General features: G+C 41.2%; 1 protein-coding gene across 1 annotated transcript; it reads left to right on the top strand.

Annotated features, from left to right (window-relative positions):
* Window positions 1–865: 865 nt before the first annotated feature.
* On the top strand, window positions 866–22,067 carry LOC138979418 (protocadherin 18-like). Its single transcript, XM_070352141.1, has 13 exons — window positions 866–1,148; window positions 2,047–2,177; window positions 2,993–3,182; window positions 4,143–4,313; window positions 4,870–5,010; window positions 9,630–9,764; window positions 10,380–10,571; window positions 10,908–11,104; window positions 12,334–12,457; window positions 13,513–13,655; window positions 14,886–15,009; window positions 16,858–17,012; window positions 18,104–22,067. Exons 2-13 carry the CDS (start codon window positions 2,118–2,120, stop codon window positions 18,146–18,148), a joined length of 1,677 nt encoding a protein of 558 aa, XP_070208242.1. The 5' UTR covers window positions 866–1,148; window positions 2,047–2,117; the 3' UTR covers window positions 18,149–22,067.
* Window positions 22,068–22,700: the final 633 nt, after the last annotated feature.

Raw genomic sequence — 22,700 nt, 5'->3', positions numbered from 1 at the left:
GTGTGTGTGTGTGTGTGTGTGTGCGTGTGTGTGAGTGTGTGTGTGTGTGTGTGTGTGTGTGCGTGTGTGTGTGTGAGAGTGTGTGTGTGTGTGTGTGTGTGTGTGTGTGTGTTGGTATTGGTGAGGATAGAAAGAAAATATATATGTAGTTACAGCCTTTCAGATTTCAGTTCTGATTACCAATTAAAAAAACACTTTTCTGAAACTACAAAATACAGTAGAGAAGAGGTTTGCCGAAGCAGAAAGAAAAGAAAAAAAACACACACAAACACACACAAACACACACACACACACACACACACACACACACACACACACACACACACACACTGACCCTGTTGCGATTACAAGGCAACCGGGAAACACATTTACTTTATAAATGTAAAAGTCGACGGTTAAGATACTCGGGGAAACGGACATGTAAAGTGTCACTTTTTCATTCCCACAAAGCAATTCCGCGCAGCCTACCCAACCCTTTCCTTAAAAGCAGTACAGTTGCACTGCTCATAATGGTATCTTGGCAAAATATAAAAGATAAGGATCTGCGATGGCTAGTACAATCATTTATTCATAACATATTAAGGGGAGCACATCAAAAACACGAATACCTGATCGGGACGAAACTTGGCAAACCCCTGCAAGAACGTATTTTCTAATTTCAGAAACATTTTTATTGGCAATTGGAACTAAAATCTGAAAGGCTAACACGTAATTACCCCAACCAATGAAGCGAGGTTTCAATGGTTCATTTTGCAGTTGTAGCAACAACGTAAATGTCAATGGATTTCGTTGACACATATCTATTTTATACCCGTTCTCACTTGCGGAGAGCGTCAAATATGAAAGGCTATAGCTGACACATATTTCTTCTTACCAGTAAAGCGCGGTCTTTAATCATGGTTTAGTTTTTATGTGTAGCAATAACTTACATTTCAATGGATTTCGTTGGCACATATCTCACGTACGGAGAGCGTTCATTTGCATATAATTATACCGATACTGACATTGATCTGTGCCGCAAGAGGGCGTGTTATGTGTCAGTGTGTCAGCTCTGTCAAGCGTTTAATTGAAGACAGGGTAAATGTGGATAACCGCTTTACACTTAGACTCTAGTGCTGCGAGCTGGAAGTCTTGGAGGACATTGGAAAGTAAGAGATTTTCGATATTATTGATTTAGTTTGTGTTATATTTTAATTGGAATAAAAACAATCTATGATTTCCTCTATTATCTGTTGTCTGTTGTATGTTGTCTGTTGTCTGTTATCTGTTGTCTGTTGTCTGTTGTCTGCTGTCTGTTGAACTGTCTATTTATTAAAGTGTATCTTCTGGGTTTTTTCTTTTTTGTTTCTTTCCAAAGACTCAAGACTCACAGATTTTAATGTCCTTATTCTTCTTCTTCTTCTTCTTCTTCTTCTTCTTCTTCTTCTTCTTTTTCTTCTTCTTCTTCTTCTTCTTCTTTTTCTTCTTCTTCTTCTTCGTTCATGGGCTTAGACTCCCACGTTCACTCATGTTTCTAGCACGAGTGGATTTTTACGTGTATGACCGTTTTTACCCCGACATTCAGGCAGCATACGCCGATTTCGGGGGAGGAATGCTGGGTATTTTCGTGTTTCTATAACCCACCGAACTCTGACATGGATATATATAATGTCCTTATAACAACAAGGAAAATTGCCTCGCAGTGTCAGGCGGTTTAAAGCATCGATACTGATTCTGCTGATGGCACACTGAGTTGCGCCTTCCCCGTTGGTACTTATTTTAATAAATCAATTAATGTATTTATAAATACATTTTTCTATTTACTTTATTGAGTCAAATTGTATCTACTTCTGTCTGGCTTTATCGATGTATCCATCTTCCTAGTCGTTCTTTTGTGTGCTTTGGTTTAGTATTTAGAACAACGAAATGACGCGCTTTAACGAAAAAAGCTTTTTCTCAGGTTTTGTTTTTACTTTCTTGATCTGGCACCTTCGATAACAACATTTGAATTAAAGAAGCGACTTTCATCCTCTAACAACGTGTAACATTAACTTTTTTCGCTTACAGATTACACCTGCGCAAGAAAAACCAGAGAAGGCAAAGAGGAAGAAGTGTAGAGGAAACACATTGGAGAAAAGATGTATTCCTTGGTCCTTTTGGCTGTCATATGCAGTAGTGTGCACATAAGTTATCAGCAGGTGAGTATAACTTGTTGCCTGCTTAGTCATATCTGTCAACGTTTACACGTTTGAAATAACATTAAACAATCCACCACCAACAAAAGACAACAAATGTGAAGTTTAACATATATTACTTATAACGCTCGATGTAAATGTTGCAGATTCTTCATGATGAGTTTTTGTTGATGTAGTTGTCAATGTCGTATTATTATTATCGTGGTTGTTATGAATATTGTTTTTGTTGTTGGTGGTGATGCAGCCGGCGCTATTGTTGTTGTTGTTGTTGTTGTTGTTGGTGTTGGTGGTGGTGGTGGTGGTGGTGGTGGTGTTGTAGTTGTGTGTCGTTGTTTTTAATACCAATTCTAGATTTGTGATAGAGGGAATGTTGAAGTTGTTGTAAGTTCTAGCAGTAATTGTTTGGTTATTTATTTCACTACTATCTCATGACACATGTTTTGACAATGCAAAACTGCAAAAAATAATGATGCCTTTACAACAGAGAAAATCCGAGAATAACTTGTATGGGTTGTGAAAGAGTGAACACCCTTGCTTAAATAGTGAGACAAACAACCCACAGGTCATTCAAAAGAGAGGGGCGTGTCCGAAGCACGTGAACAAGGAGCACGTGTACACGCTAAAAGCAAGGGAGTTCACTCTTTCACAACTAATACAAACTCGAGAGAGTAATTTACGAACATCGTAAATTGTTGCAGTGTACCTTGCGCTGTTTCAGAGCAGTGTACCTTGCGCTGTTTCAGAGCAGTGTGCCTTGCGCTGTTTCAGAGCAGTGTACCTTGCGCTGTTTCAGAGCAGTGTACCTTGCGCTGTTTCAGAGCAATGTACCAGTACTGACGATTCCAGCGGGTAAGGCAGTGATCACTCTGAACGAGAAACCCACAAAGCCGCAAGAGCTGGCCCGCGGTATCACGTGCACAGGCGATGGTGCAGTACGCGTGTTCCTGCGTTCCGTCGCTCCGTCCAGCCCTTGTGGCGCCTGCTTCGCCGTGGGGCCTGACAATGGCGGTAAGAGAGTGAGGGACAAATAATCTGACAGACACAGGGATACACGCGCGAGAACATGAACGCTCACACGCACACACGCACGCACACACACACACACACACACACACACACTCACACTAACACACACACACTAACACACACACACTCACACACATACATACTCACGCACGCACGCACATACCCACCCACACACGCACGCACGCACACAAACGCCCCCCCTCCCCCAACAAAAAAAACCTCTCACACACACACGCACACCACGCAAACAAGATGAGTCAGAGAAAAGGATACACGGTTGCCAGGGGCGGATCCAGGGGGGGGGGGGGGGGGGGGGGGGTTCCGGGGTTACCGGACCCCCCCCCCCCCCCCACCTTAAAAAAAAGAAAACTAAGAAAAACTGATGGTACAGATTGCACCAGATTGCTCTATTTTCCTTGATTTTAATCAACATGTGTTGCAACCCCCCCCCCCCCCCCCCGGAACCCCCAAGGAACTGGCCTTTGTATTCTAAATGACGGTTTTGAAAAGTAGTGGGTAATTTGCTTGCACAGGTTGCACCAGATCGGTCAAATATCCTTATTTTGATTCAAATTGCTTTCTTAAATGTACTTTTGGGAAGTTGTATTAAGAGAAGTTTCGTGGCTCAGATTGCACCAGATGGCTCCACTTTCCTTGTTTTTATCAACATTTTCCGGGGGGGGGGGGGGGAGGCATGCCTTCTGACGCCCCGAGGAGGTTCGGACGCTTCGCGCCCTCAACTAAACGCTTGGCGTCGTCGAAGTGTCCCTAAAAGAAATGTAGAAACCCCCCCCCCCCCTTAAATTTATCATATCATTATGATGTGATCCGCCCCTTGTTGCTATCCGTAAACCAAGACGTCACAGATGACGTCCTACTAACAGAGAAAGGGGTAGATTCCGTACAAACACTCACGTTTACAATACCATTGTCCATTTGTAGTGCACACCCTGTACTTCAACCCGAGTCAAGGTTCGCTGAATTACACTCAGGTGACCAGCTACTTTGCTGAGGTGGAGTGCACAGACGACGTGAGTTCTGTCTCAGCTTCCATAGAGGTCAGACTTTTGCCCAACAGCCCGCCAGTATTCACCACGCCTGCAACTTCGTTCCGTGAGTGTTCTGTTTGCATGACTGTGAAGAAAGTCGATCTTTTGGATGGCGAGTGTAGTAGACAAGACGCGACCATCCCATGCAGAAGGTTGAGTGTTCTAATTGCCAGGTATATTAAGGGTGGAGATTTTCCCGATCTCCCAGGTCAACTTATGTCTAGTACACGCATTACAAACCTCTGTGCATGTGGAAATTGCAGTAGATGGCTCAACTGGCAAAGCACTGGACTTGTGTTCCTCGAGTTTGAATTCAGGCTGTGTAGGACACGGGTCAACTTCAATGCGATCTATCAGTATCCATGTTCTACACCCGTGTCACTGCTGTGGTAGTTAAAACGAGTTAGTCATTCTGTAAGAAATTGCAAGGAGGCTATTACACCCGCTCACACAAGCACAATGGGAGCGCGACTATTTTTGCTGCTAGCTTTCCATTTTGCAGGAAAGGAACCGAGTTTCTTAGCAATGCAAGAGTACTGAAGTCATGAACAAAACAATGATAAAGAATCTGTAAATGGCTGGATATACTCAAAATAACAGTTTTTGCTTTATTTTTGCAGAAACTACTTCCGTCTTAAACGCTGACAAAAGAAAAGTTGGCAGCGTTATTTATCAAGCTGCGGCCACAGATCCGGATGGTGATGCTGTGTTCTACAAGATGGAAACCTTACCTGACATCGGCCTCTTTGAAATAGGAGACAGTAAGTAAACACACACACACACACACACACACACACACACACACACACACACACACAGATACACACACACACACACACACACACAGACACACACACACACACACACACACAGATACACACACACACACACACACACACACACACACACACACACACACTAACGCACGCACGCACCCACCCACGCACGCAGGCACGCGAACGCACGCACGCACGCACCCACACAATTCGTGCGCAATTCACGGAATTGCCCGATTCGCGGAACCGGCAATATCTTTGCCCATTTTGTGTTATTGGCAAAACGCTCGCCATTTTGCAAAATTTTGAAACTTGCCCATTTTGTGAAATCGGCAGCCAGTCCGTAACTTTTTTGAGGGCCCCAAAGGGGGGGTATCATCACGATCACGGGAAGGGAAATTTTAGCTTTCACGATCACAGTTACCTTGATTTTTGTTTTCACGATCACGAACACCAGTGGCAAATCACGGTCACGGTAAAAGTTGCATGTACAGAAAGCACGTGTCAAAGTAAACACAACCACACAGTAATTCGCTCCTCTGGATCTATTGTTTATTCAACACAAAGTGAGAACTGTTGCACTTTTTCATTATTATTTTTTGAATTCTCTTTCATACACACATAGAAATACATATCATGATTTGTAATCAGTAAAAAGAATGTTGTTTTCATTGTTTTTTTCTCTCTCTCTCTCTCTCTCTCTCTCTCTCTCTCTCTCTCTCTCTCTCTCTCTCTCTCTCTCTCTCTCTCTCTCTCTCCACTCATACACATTCAACTCCCACACCCTCACTCACACACATAAATATATTATACTTGCACAATTTCACATTTCCAGAGCTAAATCTTGTAAACCCATTTTCTCAAAAACTATTGGGTGGATTGAAATTAAAGTACATGTATGTGTGATGGGTTCTTTATTTTCAACTTTGCCATACAATTTGAGGTACACCATCGCCTGGTTTCATGGTCTTGAAAAACAAACAGGAATGCTACAGGCCAAAAATTGTTTTACCTGAAAGAAGCGCGCAGTGCCAGTGGCGAAGCCACAAGCCTGAGCCTGCAAAGCAGGCGAGCCAACTAGGGGGGTCCGGGGGCATGCCCCCCCGGATTTTTTTTCAAAAAACGGTTAAAATCTGTGCAATCTGGTGCATTCTGGGCATCATTTTCAGGGCTGTAATAGTGTTGTGATCTTGTTAAAAATCCCATTTTAGCCTCCCCCCATCACCATTCAACACACCTCCAAACTGGTGAAAACAACACTACTGTGCGCTGGCTTCATTGAGACCGGCGCCCGGTCGCGTTGCGCGATATTCACACGGATCGTTTTTGCGGAAATTTTTCAACTTCACCGGAATAAATTTGACTTTACCGGATTTTGAAAACGGCTTTATCGGATTTCCGGCAATTACTGGAAAAGTAGCATGCCTGACAAAATCCCCAACGAACATGACTTTGATCGTCTTTGACATGAGGATCAAGTGACCCAAACTGGCACGTCTCCCCGCCATTGTTTCTGAATTTAACCCATTGTTGATATTAAAGTTTACAGGCGCTAAAATAAATCCAAGCTTAATGCAAAGAAGCGACAATTAGAATCTATGCCAAGCGTGTCCACGTTGCTGGGATGAAAAACACATTTCTAGTTTCGCGGGTTTCAGTTTGGCTAAACGCAGAATCGATCTCGAGCCAGTCGAGGTCACACTGAGCGAGTGACAGCCGGACGTGGCAATGTCGACAATGTCAATGATCTCACTCAAACTCAAAGATCTTGAACAAATTTCAAGAGCAACATAGATCAACATACCTTGATATTTCGTCTTCGGAAAGACCGACCCGTAGCCTGACCTTTCCACCAAGGAAGGCATTCTCGCCGCCTGCTTTGGTCTGGCTTGAATCCACAAAATATAACAGAAGTTCGATGACAGTACCGCTGCACGCCATTTTTGATCTTCGAATTCGAATTTGACTGAATGCACTCAAAACTTTTGCACGAAGCCCTTCCATTGGATGAAGTTTGGCAGACTTTTGCAATTTGCCTTCTGATTGGATCTCTTTTTTGTGTGTGATTGGTTCTCTTAAAGGGAAGCAATCGCTGTCAAAATCATATTTCTGAATGTGTTGTTGCTTCCCTTCAATCGGGATTGGCTCCTTGACGAATAGAGGATCATAGAGTGATACAGCTGTGAAAAATGTATGTTGAAAATAAAATGCTTTGCAATAATGCCCATCACGATCACGAAAACAAATGACGATCACGATCACGAGACTTGATTTTTTTGTCATCACGGATCACGGGCAAAGTCCCATCACGATCACAGAAATGGAAATTTCGGCAATCACGGTCACAGAAAGGTCAAAAAACGCCAATCACGATCACGATTTTAAACCCTTTGGGGCCCTCTTTTTTGTAACCAAACCATTGTGAATGAGGCACGACACAAACTTATAATAAGGCATAGTTCTTCCAGTAAAATCAGAGATGCTCACTATCTTAGCTCTATCCACGCTTTAATGAATCCGTGTACACTTTGCCAGTTTGAATTTTCTGAGACTCTGGTCAGAAATACTAATTGAAACCCTAAAACACCCTTCTACACTCCAGTATTGTGAGGAAAATCGAGAAAATGGAAATCAAAACATCAAAAATGAAATAAACGGAAAAACGCTGTTTTTTGTTTTTGTTTTGTCTAATCGTATTGGAAACAAGGCGCGTGAAGCGATATAAAAACATTTGGTCAAGATGTCGGCATCAGAGTGACAGATTAATACCAAAGAAAACCCGTCATCGCCGAGACTATATTCTGATAGACTCGACTAACCACACCCAAAGACCGATATGGGTCACGCTCGTCTCCGCGTAGCGTACGAACGCATTACTTACTTAAAGACCCAGTAGGTCTCAAATGGTTTACAAAACGATTTAAATCTTCTCATGAAAAAAGCAATTCTAGCCTTATCGAACACACTTGCAAAAGCATTTAATGACACAGTTCGTTTGAAGTCGTCAGTTTGTGATTTCAATGCGACTCGCTGTATCTGCACTATCACGTTATTGTGTACCTCTGAATCTAAAACACAACAAACGGCTGCGAGTCACACGAATTGAGCGGTGGCGATTGCCCGTTCAAAGAAACTGGCGCTATGCAGAACATATGTCTGCTAGCATTAGGAAACACGTTTTGCGAGACACGCTTGCGGGCTTTTTTTTTCTTTTTTTTTCAAAACTTATTTTGTACTGCTCTTGTCTTGACGAAAAAAGATTTTTTTTTATGATTTAAGAATGTTTGTGTAACAAGCTGTCAATTTATTATTGAGATTTAAAAAGTTAGGTCTAGCGCCCAAACGAGGCCCGTCCGATTGTCTTACAGACAATACGGCTGGTCACGCAAAAATGAATTCTTTGAAAATTGCTCGCTTTTTACTGAGGGCACCTAGGATGTTCTGTAGCGGTAAGTGTTTACACGAAAGGGTGTTTGTACTGTGTATAAAAGCCTGGCAGTGTCTGTGACCAGAAACTGATGGTTTATGGGAAGCTGAGTGTGCCTTTAACCTATTTTATGTAATTCTGAGCACATTTTCCGAGTACACATGACATATGTATGTTTGAATTCAGGAAAAATGGAGGAATACGATGCGATCATTCTTAAGTCTGTTAGTGAAAAGTGTGTGTGCTGATGACATGAGACCAGGTATTTGCTGTGAGAAAATTCAGGGCGGTCGGCCATAGACTCAGAGTTTGTGTGTGTGCCATTGAGTCACATCCGGTGTCGTGTATGCTGTTCGTTCACTGTTTAAAGGCACGATCTTTCCCCTTTGCTGAGGTGCTCATAAATGTTCTGTGTTGTATTTTCATCGATATTGTGTTTTTATTCCTGATTCCGGTGTAACACGAGAAAATTACTCCCACGAGATTTTTACTCCGGAGTAAACATTTCGTACGAAAAAGTTACTCCCTTTACGAAAAAAGCACTCCCCCATTGCACTAGAAAATTACTCCCCAAGACAGGTGAGTTCCGAGTAAACATTTCGTACACAAATGTTACTCCCCTGACGAATAAATAACGAATAAATTACTTCACCCCAACACGAGCAATTTAACTTCCCATGCCAGGTGTACGAAATTTTTACTCCCTTGTCCCCTGTTAGTCTTGGTGGTGGAAGGGGTGGAAGGAGTGTAGCGCCACATTCGTGTGCCCGAGATCACTTATTGGCATTATCCCTTCGTCCGCATCCCATTTTTGCGTACGAGATTTTTATTGGAAGTAAAAAAAAATGGGGAGTAAAAATTTCGTGGAGGGAGTAATTTGTTCGTGCCTTGAGGATTTCTTTTCTCGTGCGAAAAGTGTACTCGGAGTAAGAATTTCGTACGAAATATTTACTCCGGAGTAAATTTTTCGTGGAGTAAAAATGTCGTGTTACACCGGGACCTTAGCATTCTATGCTCTTCCGATTTCTAAGCGGAATCATGGTTTAGAGGATAACGAAAAGGAAATGGTTGTAACGTTTTCTTCCCAAAGAATATTGGTTAAACACTCACCAGTAAAAGACAATCACAACTATGTCTTAGGACGTGCTTGACGTGTACATGACGTATTGATTGACAGCTGACGGGAAGATACGGACAAGAGGTGACCTGCGTTACCTGGGTGCGACATCTGCTCAATTCAACATCTACACCTTTGATGCTTACAACGACCCTGTGGGACCTCGGACTGTTCAAGCCGATTTTGCATTTCAATGTTTGTACTGACTCACTGTGGTTATTGTGTTTGTTGTTGTTGTTGTTGTTGTTCTTGTTGTTGTTGTTGTTGTTGTTGTTGTTGTTGTTGTCGTCGTTGTTGTGGAGGTAGTGGTTGTGGTAGTGTTGTTATCTTGTTTAATGTATTTACTATCACACACTCTCTTTGAAGAGTTGAATAGTGTTCGTTGTTGTAACGGAGGCAGTTATAATGGTGGTGATGTGATCGTTTTGCTATTCCTTGTTGATTTGAGAGAAAAAAAGTGTCAAACACTATTTGAAGATTTGATACTTTTTTTCCCCAATAACGAAAACTATTTAGCTTTGCATCAATATTTAAAACAAATCGAATGTTCACGTCGCAGCTGTATATTTTTTTCAGTGAAATGTTTGATTGTTTTTTTTTGGGGGGGTGTATTTCTTGGCTTAATGTTTGTGTGTGTGTGTGTGTGTGTGTGTGTGTGTGTGTGTGTGTGTGTGTGTGTGTGTGTGTGTGTGTGTGTGCGTGCGTGTGTGTGTATGTAGGTGTGCGTGCGTGTGTGTGTGTAGGTGTATGTGTATGTGTGTATGTGTGTTGGTGTGTGTGTGTGTGTGCGTGTGTGTGTGTTGTTTCTAGATGCTTTTGGGGAACTGAAGATAACCAACACGCAGAAGGTTGTTTACGTGAAAGAGGATCCCGACGATCGCGATCCGTCATTCTCTGCAATCTATGAGCTTGAAGCAATACCTCATAAGGCTGAAAAGTACAACTGGAAGTTATGGGCAGTGCCGGAAGAAGGACTGGACTACTACACCTTGAATATTAAAAGTCTGTTGAGGTTCTTCTTATTTTGTTATTTTTCCTTTTGTCTTTCATTTCTGTCTCTAAATGAATAAAACTCAGTTGTGACCTTAACATGTTTGCATAAAATACCATTTATTCTATCTCATCTCATCTCATCTCATTTCATCCTATCCTATCCTATTTTATCCTGTTCTATCCTATCTTGTCCTATCCTATCTTATCTTATCTTCTCTTGTCTTCTTTTATCGTATCTTATCTTATCTTATCTCATTTCATCACATTACATCACATCTTACTCGTATCTTATCTGATCTGATCTGATCTCAATTCGCATCTCATCTTACATTTCATTCACGACAGATGGCGGTGTCAAGATTCAATCCAGAACACGACTGGATTATGAGTACGAGCCGCTCCGCTCCGTGACGCTGATTGTGGAGGCTTCTGATGGATTCTGCGACTTTGACACATACAACTTCACGGTTGAGATAACCGATGTCAATGAGCCACCAACAATCTCTTCCTCGGAAGTAGAGCGGACCGTCTATGAAGGATCTGTAAGTACTCCAAACATTAAATCCAAAACAAAACAGAGACTGCAATGTTCCAAAATTCAGAATACAAAAACAAGAAAGGTAAGTTGTTGGAAAGTTTGGTATTGACAAAACAGGACGTTACAGTCACAAATATATTAGTCACAAAAACTTAGCTTGGTGGAATTTTTGGCCGCTCGCGAGGAAGGCACAAGCGAATGTTGTTTTTCTAAGTGTTTCGTTTACCGGTACTCCAAACATTGTTGTGCACGGGTGATTGCGGACATAAGTACATACATGTGCATAGCTAATAACTACAAAAGATAGGCTGGGCGTGTCAAAGAAAATGTTCCATTTTAGTGTAACGTACATTTTAATGGGAAATTAAATTGTTTTTATTGTTTTTGTTGTTTTTAGTATATGTATATGAAAGGAAATTCGAAGTTACCAGCGAAGCCATTTAGGTGACATCTCACTCAGAGAATTGCTCAGGATAACAGTTTCATCCCAAGTAACCGTTATATCTGTGATGCTGATTGCCATCAAATGGTAACAAATAGGTCTGGAAAATAATCGTTATCACGTGTTAACGACAGTCAGGAACAAATCTTGATATATTGCACACAAAAAAAAGATCAACTCGCGTGAAGCGAAATTCCTACATTTAGTCAATCCGTCGAACTCACAGAATGCAATTAACGTACTGCTATCTTCCACCAAGACGATGTAGGTTTGTCCATTCCCTGAGCACAGCAAGCTCTTTAACGCAAAAAAGCTTGCAGAAAGTGACAAGCCAGTATAGCGTAAACTGCTTCACAGAAAAGCGCCCCCCCCCCCCCCACAAAAATGAAATATTGGCTTCTGATGGAAAGGGTAAGGGTCGGTAGGTATGTTAACCCCCCCCCCCCCCCCCGATGTTTTGGGTACATGTGCATGTGGCTTTTTTTAATGTGCAGAACATTTGCAAGCTCTGTCCCTTGGTTGTCGGACAAGCTGGCTCCCTATTTTCATGTAAAGTTGGCAAGGTTGACTTTTGTCTTTTATAAAGGGCTAAATAAAGTTCTAGTGTGGGTAGGAGAACGGAAACACACGTTGTTGTTGTTGTTGTTGTTGTTGTTGTTGTTGTTAGTGGAGGTAGAGGTGGCGTTATTATTGTTTCTGTTGTAGAAGTAGTAAAAGTAGTAGGAGTTGCTGTTTTTATTCTTGTTCTTATTGTTGGTTGTAACGTGTGTAACGTGTATGTGTTTCTCCAGATCTCTTTTCATCCCAACGTGACTGTGACAGACCCAGACCTGGATGAGAACCTCACGTGGACCTTGCTTAGCCCTTCTGTTGAGTTCCATGTCGACGCTACCACAGGAATAATCTACTCCACCGGTATACTCCTCCATTCTCACAGAACACATTCATCATTCTTCTTGTTCTTCTTGTTCTTCTTGTTCTTCGTTCATGGGCTTACACTCACACGGTATTTACATGTATGACCGCTTTTACCCGCCATTCAGGCAGCCATACGCCGCGTAAGGGGCATGCATGCTTGTTATTTTTGTGACAACATTTCGGCTGGTCGTCTTACATATTGCCAGGCTAAATGATAATGGCCAGGGAAATGTGGGATACGTTGTTCCCTCCACTGAAACATTCGCCTCCCGTAAATCTTCAGTTTCTGACCAAATACTACCCTACCTTTTGACATGCAATACAAACATACTTTTATGTGAACGCTTGTCGCTTGGTGGCATCCTGGCTGCTTTATGGTGAGAGTCAGAATGTTTTCAAATGATCTGTTTTGTGTTGAGCGACCAGTGTGAATTCGAAACATGTTTATGGTGCAAGGTGGATGTTTTAAGATTTAAAAGTACGGAATCGGGATATAAACTTAGCAAAACATTATTGTGACACATTTCGTACTCCTGACAAAACATTCATTCTCGTATCATTTTGTTCAAACTGTATATGTCATTACACTTGGCTATCTTAATAAAATATTGCACTCGGATCAAAGTTTCGTAATTTGGATCACGTAACCGGTCGATTTGGGGGGTGTTTGAGCGGCGCCCAGTTTAATAAATCTTTGATTGGAAAAGTGTGCCAGCCTAGTAAACTGCCTTAAATGGCATTGAAAGTTTAAACAAAATGATACTTGAACGACGGTTTTGGTTGAAACAAAATTTATTCCGGAAATACAGGGTGACATGTACGACGGTTTTGTCGGGGTACGAAGAGCAACATTTGTTTGCTTAGTATAATATGACTTTTTCTTTGGTTATGCTCTGTCTTACAAAAGCTTCCTAACTTTGGAACCAAGCTAAATATGTAAAGACGTCACTATTTGTTATAAAACAATACGGTTATTTTATATTTTTCATTAGCTGTACGCCTTGGTGAGTCAACTTGTCACAAAAACTAATTTCTATCTCTTTTTTTTCCAGGTGAATTTAATGTAGGCAGAAACACGGAAATTAAATTTCTCACTCTGGAGCTGGCAGTGGAGGACAAGGAAAGAGAGAGGGCCAAGTTGACAATAAAGCTGGCCATTCTTGACAAGAACGACAACGCCCCGCATTTTACTCAGGTGCGTAATGGATGGAGGGTTAGAGAGAGCGACTGTTTGATCTTTAATTTACAAGAATTGATGAGAAAAAAGAAGGAGAGAGGGAGGGAGGGAAGGAGAGGGAGGGAGGGAGAGATAGAGGAGGGAGGGAGATAGGGGGCGAAGAAGAGAGAGAGAGAGAGAGAGAGAGAGAGAGAGAGAGAGAGAGAGAGAAGAGGAGAGAGACAAAAGAGGGAGACGAGAGGGAAAAGAAAAAAAGAGAGTGAGAAAGAGAGAGAGACACAAAGGGAGAGAGAGAAAGAGAAAGAGAGAGAGAGAGAAAGAGAGAGAGAAAGAGAGAGCGAGAGAGAGAGAGAGAGAGAGAGAGAGAGAGAGAGAGAGAGAGAGAGAATAGGTATGTGTGGTTTCTCCTGTGCGTGTGTGAGGTTGTGTTCACGAATATTTAAGGCATTCGTTCAGCTGTAACATTTTCTCCACTCCATTTACATCCCTCCACTTCATGATACACGCAATCAACACATTGAAGGCTTGCTGACGTCATCGTGGTATTATTTTGTTGATTTTGTTTTTCAAAAGCCACAAGTGACCAAGACAATTCAAATTTGTATTCAGAATCATATAAAGTCATCCACTCTCTCCTCAGAAAGCACCCAGGCCATTCAATATTTGATATGTGACCAAGTGGAGGGATAAGCTTATCCCATGTTAAAGCCTGGCCAGATCTGTGAGGGTGAGCACATGAGTGTATCATAAGATTAAATCGTTTCAGTGGATGAAGAAAGTGTTATGTGTGATGTCCGTTGTATATAAATCAGGGCTAAACAAAGATTTATGTTACATACTGAAAGTCCCATTCCGACTCGTGAAACCAGTTCGCCTCAACGTCTCGGATCTGGTCAGGATATTACATGGAATAAGACTATCACTCCACTTGGTCATGTATCAGAAATCATCATCCTGACTGCTGAATGTGGTTAGTTGGAGTTGTGTGGTTAAAACATTCCAAAAAAGCACCAGATATTACTATGCTCACAGGGCACCCAGTCTGTTCATTGTGGTATGTGACCTTTGGAAGGGATGGTCTTACCACATGTGAAGCCCTAGCCAGATCTGAGACAGTAAAACGACTTTTTTTTTCTCCAGATGGAGTGATCCAATTAAGATTCGTCTCAAACGAGGTGTTCATGTGTTACATGCTTTACATATATTGACAACTTCAAATTATATTTTTTTTCTTTACTTTTCTCACAGCCCTTATTTGAAAGGGCTGCTACAGCATGCTCGCCTGTCGGGAGAGATCTGCCTCCCAGACTTAACGCCATCGACTTTGACAGCTCATTCCAAGGAAACAATAAACTGATCTTCAGTGGGAGAGGTCGGTAAACTAACCAGAATAGAATAAAATATGCTGTCTTTAGAAGTGTTCAGTCGTTTCCTGTTTTGTTGCTTAATGTTGTATATATTTGTTTGTTTGATTAGGCTTAATTACTCTATGCAAGAAAACACACTACAACAACAAAATCAACAACAACCTCAACATTAGCAACAGCATCAACAACATCAATAATAACATCAATGATAATGCATGTATCAACAAGAATACTAACGAAACAACCCAACAGAAAACAAGTCGCGTAAGGCGAAAATACAACATTTAGTCAAGTAGCTGTCGAACTCACAGAATGAAACTGAACGCAACGCAACGCAGCAAGACCGTATACTCGTTGCATCGTCACTCCACCGCCCGTGGCAAAGGCAGTGCCCGTGGAATTGACAAGAAGAGCGGGATATTCGTTGCGCTGAGAAGGATAGCACGCTTTTCTGTACCTCTCTTCGTTTTAACTTTCTGAGCGTGTTTTTAATCCAAACATATCATATCTATATATTTTTGGAATCAGGAACCGACAAGGAATAAGATAAAAGTGTTTTTAAATTGAATTCGAAAAAAAAAAATTGATAATAATTTTTATATATTTAATTTTCAGAGCTTGTTTTTAATCCGAATATAACATATTTATATGTTTTTGGAATCAGCAAATGATGGAGAATAAGATAAACGTAAATTTGGATCGTTTTATAAATTTTTATTTTTTTTTACAATTTTCAGATTTTGAATGACCAAAGTCATTAATTAATTTTTAAGCCACCAAGCTCAAATGCAATACCGAAGTCCGGGCTTCGTCGAAGATTACTTGACCAAAATTTCAACCAATGTGGTTGAAAAATGAGGGCGTGACAGTGCCGCCTCAACTTTCACGAAAAGCCGGATATGACGTCATCAAAGACATTTATCAAAAAAATGAAAAAAACATTCGGGGATTTCATACCCAGGAACTCTCATGTCAAATTTCATAAAGATCAGTCAAGTTGTTTAGTCTGAATCGCTCTACACACACACACAGACACACAGACACACAGACACACGCACATACACCACGACCCTCGTGTCGATTCCCCCTCGATGTTAAAACATTTAGTCAAAACTTGACTAAATATAAAAAGAACAAGCAAAATCAAAGACTGCAACGTTACCTATCTCTCTATCTATCCATCCATTCATGCATCCATCTACCCATCTATGCATCTATCCACATAAGCCTACATATCTATCTAGAAATATATTGCTCTAGATACACATGTCTCACTCTCTATCGGAATCCATCACTTTTTCACTGTCTCTGCATGTCTCTCTCTGTCTTTCTCTGTCTCTCTCTCTCTCTGTCTTTCTCTGTGTGTCTCTCTCTCTCTCTTTCTCTCTCTCTCTCTTTCTCTCTCTCTCTTTCTCTCTCTCTCTCTTTCTCTCGCTCTTTTTCTTTCTCTCTGTCTCTCTCTGTCTCTCTATCGCTCTTTTTTATTCTCTCTCGCTCTCTCTCTCTCTCTCTCTCTCTCTCTCTCTCTTTCTCTTTCTCTCTCTCTCTCTCTCTCTCTCTCTCTCTCTCTCTCTCTCTCTCTCTCTCTCTCTCTCTCTCTCTCTCTCTCTCTCTCTCTCTCTCTCTCTGTCTTGTGTGTGTCAGTGTTAGTGTGTGTCTGTGTTCGTGATTTTCTGTGTTAGTGTGTGTCTGTATCAGTGTGTGTCTGTGTTCGTGGTTTTCTGTGTTAGTGTGTGTCTGTGTGAATGTGTGTCTGTGTTCGTGGTTTTCTGTGTTAGTGTATGTCTGTGTTAGTGTGTGTTTGTGCCTCCACTCTTGTCATATGTTCCAATCTCCATGGAAACATTTCACAGGGAACAAGCTGGCAGTTACGGCCACTGGTCACGTGGTATTGACGAAACAATGCACTGCCGGGGAACGAGAGACCTTCAGTGTCTATGTGGAGGACCAGGGGACTTACCCTGGAACACTGCAAGGCATTCCAAGCACTGTCACCTTATTTTGTCGTGTGAGTATTGAACGTCTATCACATCCAGTATAACCTGTATGATCTGTATCTGTTGTCTCCGTGTTTGCTGTACCGCCTCAGTCTGCCTCTGAATGTGTTTTTTCTTTTACTCATAATCGGAAGGCTTAGGTCTGCGTGTATTTCTTTTTAGCTGTATTGATTTCGTATTCCGCCGCTGTGTCTGTATGACTGTGTAAAACTATGTATGTGCAAAACGTGAATATCCTCTGTGTATGTGTCACATTATCGATATTGATGTCTGACTGGTCTTTTTGTATCTTTGTACAAGCCTCGTTACCTTGTAGTTTTCGTTGTTATTGTTTGATTTGCTGCTTGGTTAGTTGGTTGGTTTGTATTTATGTTTGTTCTGTTTAGTCTTGCACAAACTGTTTTTCTGTGTGTTTTTTGCAATTAATATCTCTGACTGAGCTTTTTATTTGTAACTGTTTACGTTAACATTTCAATTTTAATCTTAAACAGAATGAGGCAGAGAGATGTTAAGATATCAAATAACCAAAGGGAAGTAATCGCTCTTTATGCATACGACATGATTGTGTAATCGAGTAAGCGAGAGTTGTACGGTCGCTTACTCTATTACACATGTCGTATGCATAAAGAGCAATTACTTCCCTTTGGTTATTTGATATTTCAATTGTATTTATTGTTCAGCATGAGTATGACATCCAAGCTATCAGGTACACAGTAGAGAACTGTGGAATCATCATTATCTCGACCTGATAATGAGTTCAGCATTGTGTAGCCTAATTAGACACATCTGTACAACGCGCAAAGGCTACGCACCTGAAAACAACCAAACATATTAATTTGACATGATATTAACTGTTGTCTTTCTTGTGTTCATGTTATAAGTTAATCTTACTAGTGTATTTATGTTTGATTATACTTAATGATTGTGTGTTTGTCTTATTAGAAATGCGATGTGGTGCCAACAGAAAAATGTCCATGTTTGTGTACAATGAACATGGACATTAAAGTTTTCTCATCTCATCTCATCTCATCTCATCTCATCTCATCTCATCTCATCTCATCTCATCTCATCTTATCTTATCTTATCTTATCTTATCTTTCAGGAATGCCCACCGACGACGACTACCACGCCTTATACCACGCCTTAAAAATAGTAGACCTAATAAGCCTAATTAGGCGCCATTTTGGAAAGTTTTCTGACGATTTGGACCTTAAAAAACTCAAGGGACATTCGCTGTATTGTAATGTAGTAACACCTGTTATAATTTGCTCAAAACTGCTCTGAAACTCTGCGAAATGATTAAATGAATTTTAATTAGCGGGCGATTTTCTTCGCCCAGCTCTCCTGTCAGGAGTCATCATAGTTTATTAAGTCCTTACAAATACCCATTCGTCAAAGCAGATTAAGACCATTGGATAGAGGAAGTCAAACCTATAGTCTGGCTTACACATGTAAATCCCATGCCATCCAGGACTAAAAGGCTTATTTGCATAACATAATTAAACATAATATCCTTTGGAGAATATCACAGTCTGAAATGACTACCAAACACAGCATTTAGATTTGAAAAATAGAACGCTTAAAAGCAAATTATAAGACCTTCCTCGTGTGTGTTGTCATCTATTAAACTCCCAAAACCAACTCAATTTCAAATCCGTATCTCTAAGAATAGCACATAAAATACTCAGGGTGAAAGTTGATTGACGCCCGACCAAAGGTAATTGAAGCCCGACGGAGCGAAGCGACGGAGGGCTTCAATTAGACTTTGGGAGGGCGTCAATCCACGATGAAGACCGAGAAGTTTCAAATGGAAGCGTGTTAATGTTATTGTAATTCAATCTGACGACGATCTCTTTCCTGCTTTCATGCGATGGTAAACAGACAGAATTGGTTCTGTTCTGTTCACACACTACTTTCAGTCCACTTACCTGCAAGGGTCAAGTCCCAAGAAATATGTCTCTGTATTCCTATCTTATCACTCTCCTCCTGTTTCGTTTTCTTTCACATATACATGTTCCCTTCTTCTTTGACGGGTTTCTGGACTGCAAACTCAAAACAAATTCTTTTCATCACAAAAGCGATCTTTGGAATTGACTGACGTAGTCCGAAAGAATTCATGCATCAACTTACGTCACGTATTCGACGTCATCACTTCACATACCTTATGGTCTCGGTATTTCGTTGGTACTTCATATTTCCTACTTGTAAAATGACCCTCAACGCTAACCGAGATTAGTTGAGGTTGTATCAATGCGCCTTGCCAGCAGGTTGTCAATGGCTTTTTTAGCGAGTGGTTATCGACAATTAATGACCGGTAATTTTTAATGAGTTTGGGCATTCTGACCAATCACAGGATCTGTTTCATTAAAACGCCAACTCGATTGAATTACAATTACACATTAACATGCTTCCATTTGAAACTTCGAGGTCTTCATCGGGGATTGACGCCCGACAAAAGCTAATTGAAGCCCGACGGAGCGAAGCGACGGAGGGCTTCAATTAGACTTTGGGAGGGCGTCAATCCACGATGAAGACCGAGAAGTTTCAAATGGAAGCATGTTAATGTTATTGTAATTCAATCTGACGACGATCTCTTTCCTGCTTTCATGCGGTTGTAATAGACAGAATTGGTTCTGTTCTGTTCACACACAACTTTCAGTCCACCTACCTACAAGGGTCAAGTCCCAAGAAATATGTCTCTGTATTCCTATCGTATCACTCTGCTCCTGTTTTGTTTTCTTTCACACACATTTCCCCTTCTTTTTTGACGGGTTTCTGGACAGCAAACTCTAAAACGAATTCTTTTCATCACAAAAGCGATCTTTGGAATTGACTGACGTAGTTCGGAAGAATTCATGCATCAACTTACGTCACGTATTCGACGTCATTACTTCGCATACCTTATGGTCTCGGTATTTCGTTGGCCTTCATATTTCCTACTTGTAAAATGACCCTCACAGCTGACCGAGACTAGTTGAGGCTGTATCAATGCGCCTCGCCAGCAGGTTGTTAATGGATTTTTTAACGAGTGGTTATCGACAATTGTAATTCAATCGAGTTGGCGTTTTAATGAAACAGATCCTGTGATTGGTCAGAATGCCCCAACTCATTAAAAATTACCGGTCATTAATTGTATAGCTTTGGAGCGATGAAAGACAGTGTTATTGATAGGTATAATCACTTTTAAGAACACAAACTCCACAGACGACGAAACAATAACGGTATGGGCTCAGGGGAGGTAACAACGGCAATCATTTGGAATTGAGGGCAACGCCGGAAGTGTCAGTCGGTATCAAAGCTGGCCAGACTTTACACGGCTTAAGACCATCCCTATATTTGCACACACATCAACATCTTCTTCTTATTCTGCGTTCGTGGGCTGAAACTCCCACGTACACTCGTGTTTTTGCACGAGTGGAATTGTACGTGTATGACCGTTTTTACCCCACCATCAAGGCAGTCATACGCCGCTTTCGGAGGAAGCATGCTGGGTATTTTCGTGTTTCTATAACCCACCGTACTCTGACATGGATTACAGGATCTTTTCCGTGCGCACTTGGTCTTGTGCTTGCGTGTACACACGAAGGGGGATAAGCCACTAGCAGGTCTGCACATAAGTTGACCTGGGAGATCGGACAAATCTCCACACTTAACCCACCAGGCGGCCGCGGCCGGGATTCGAACCCTCGACCTTCCGATTAAGAGGCCGACGTCTTACCAACCCGACACAGCGCCCGTCAAAAAACAAATCAACATCAAGGGAGGTCCTGTTTAGCAGTACTGTTCTTGGTTTCAGACAATGTTTTGATATATATTAATTGCTATAGCCATTAAGCAAATAGCGCAGATATATATATATATACAGCCTGTTCCAAAAGAAACGCAACCAACCTGTTTCCAAAATCAAAGTGCAAAATTTATTTTGCAAATAATATTTCATGAAGTTACATATTTCATTTTTGGTACATTTCCAAATCACAACATGTGGAACAAAACAGGTTTAACAATAAAAGTGGAAAACAATGACAATTGAAGCACAATTTATGTCCCTTTTCTGACGCACATTGAAGCGTTCTTGTCGAGCAGTGAGGGCGGAAGGCCGTCCTGACCTGGGAGTATCATCTGTGCTACCTGTCACCCTCAACCGAATGACTAGACGAGAAATGGTGGATTTGTGAACATTCATGACTTGACTGACTGCTTGGGCCGTTTGGCCAGCGGCAAGCATGCCAATAGAAGGCTCTTTCATTTTTAGACAAACGAGGCATTCTGCCGTCAGTCCAGCTGAAGAAGTCACTGCTATTTTCTACTGTATTGCCAGCTCAGTTGAAACTTGAGTTGTCCCTATGTCGTCACGTATGTAACTTCATGAAATATTATTTGCAAAATAAATTTTGCACTTTGATTTTGCAAACAGGTTGGTTGCGTTTCTTTTGGAACAGGCTGTATATATAAAACATCAGAAATTGTGAAATTATATATTATTTATATATATATATATATATATAAACTTGTTGCTGAACAACATTGTTATCCCCTTTAAATGTACACAAAAGTAGTGTCATCAGTGCTTATTCATGAACCAATAAAGTGCTTGCTTTATTGAAAATGAATCGATTGATAAACTGATTAAATAATTAATTTGTTTTAGAAGTATCATTCTATGTATAATACGTCTTCTCTAGTAAAGTGTTGCTATGTTTTGTTTTGCATTGGGTTGATTTTCATGGACGTTTTAAACTAACTGACACCAGTTTTAGGGCACAGTAAGCCTCCCGTAAACCATCACTGAGCTCCCCGAGCCTCTACATACAGTGCAAGCATACTTCCATTTGAACGCTCACCGAACGGGAACATCCTGGCTGCTTTCTGTCGAGAGTGAGACATTTTCAAAGAATTTATTTTCGTGGACCATCCGAATAGACTATCAGGCGCCTCGTTTTGGTGCTAGACCTAACTTTTAAAATCTAAATAATAAATTGACAGCTTGTTACACAAACATTCCTAAATCATAAAAGAATTCTTTTTTCATCAAGACAAGATCAGTACAATTCGAAGTTTTAAAAGTTTGAAAAAAGAAAAGCCCGGAAACTTGTCACGCAAAACGTCTTTCTCGTAGCAGGCGACGGGTTCTACATAGCGCCAGTTCCTCTAAACGGTCAACCGACACTGCGCCGCTCTAGTTCGTGTCTCGCAGCCGTTTGTTGCGTTTTAGATTCAGAGGTACACAATAACGTGCTATTACAAATAAGCTTACAGCAAGTTGCATTGAAATCACAAACTGACGACTATATTGTGAAAAAAGGGAAACTGGATCACACGGGTTCACGATGGCTCAGGGGTAAGATAAACCACACAAAAATAAAATCTTTAAAGATTGCTCGCTCTTTACGGAGGGCACCTAGGATGTTCTCAGGCGGTGAGTGTTTAAATGGAAAGGTGTTTGTACTGAATGTAAAAGCCTGACAGTGTCTGTGGTGGTTTACGGGAGGCTGACTGTGCCTTTCAGCGATTTAAATTATTCAATGGTTGATTTTAATTAGAGGCACAGTAGGCCTAAGCCTCCCGTAAACCATCACAGAGCTCCCCAAACGTCTACATACAGTACACGCATACTTCCATTTGAACGCTCACCGATCGGGAACATCCTGGCTGCTTTCTGTCGAGCGTGAGAAATTTTCAAAGAATTTATTTTCGTG

This window comes from Littorina saxatilis, linkage group LG11 (assembly GCF_037325665.1).
Source record: "Littorina saxatilis isolate snail1 linkage group LG11, US_GU_Lsax_2.0, whole genome shotgun sequence".
NCBI lineage: Eukaryota > Metazoa > Mollusca > Gastropoda > Littorinimorpha > Littorinidae > Littorina > Littorina saxatilis.
Note: the sequence above shows the minus strand (reverse complement) of the source record. Positions and strands in the feature narration are given on the sequence as shown.

Bases quoted from the DNA above. Each gene is read 5' to 3' on its own strand.
- LOC138979418 (XM_070352141.1), top strand. From the start codon at position 2,118: ATGTATTCCTTGGTCCTTTTGGCTGTCATATGCAGTAGTGTGCACATA. The intron at 11,105-12,333 runs GTAAGTACTCCA...GTGTTTCTCCAG, and splicing joins GGACCGTCTATGAAGGATCT to ATCTCTTTTCATCCCAACGT. The intron at 17,013-18,103 runs GTGAGTATTGAA...CTTATCTTTCAG, and splicing joins CTGTCACCTTATTTTGTCGT to GAATGCCCACCGACGACGAC.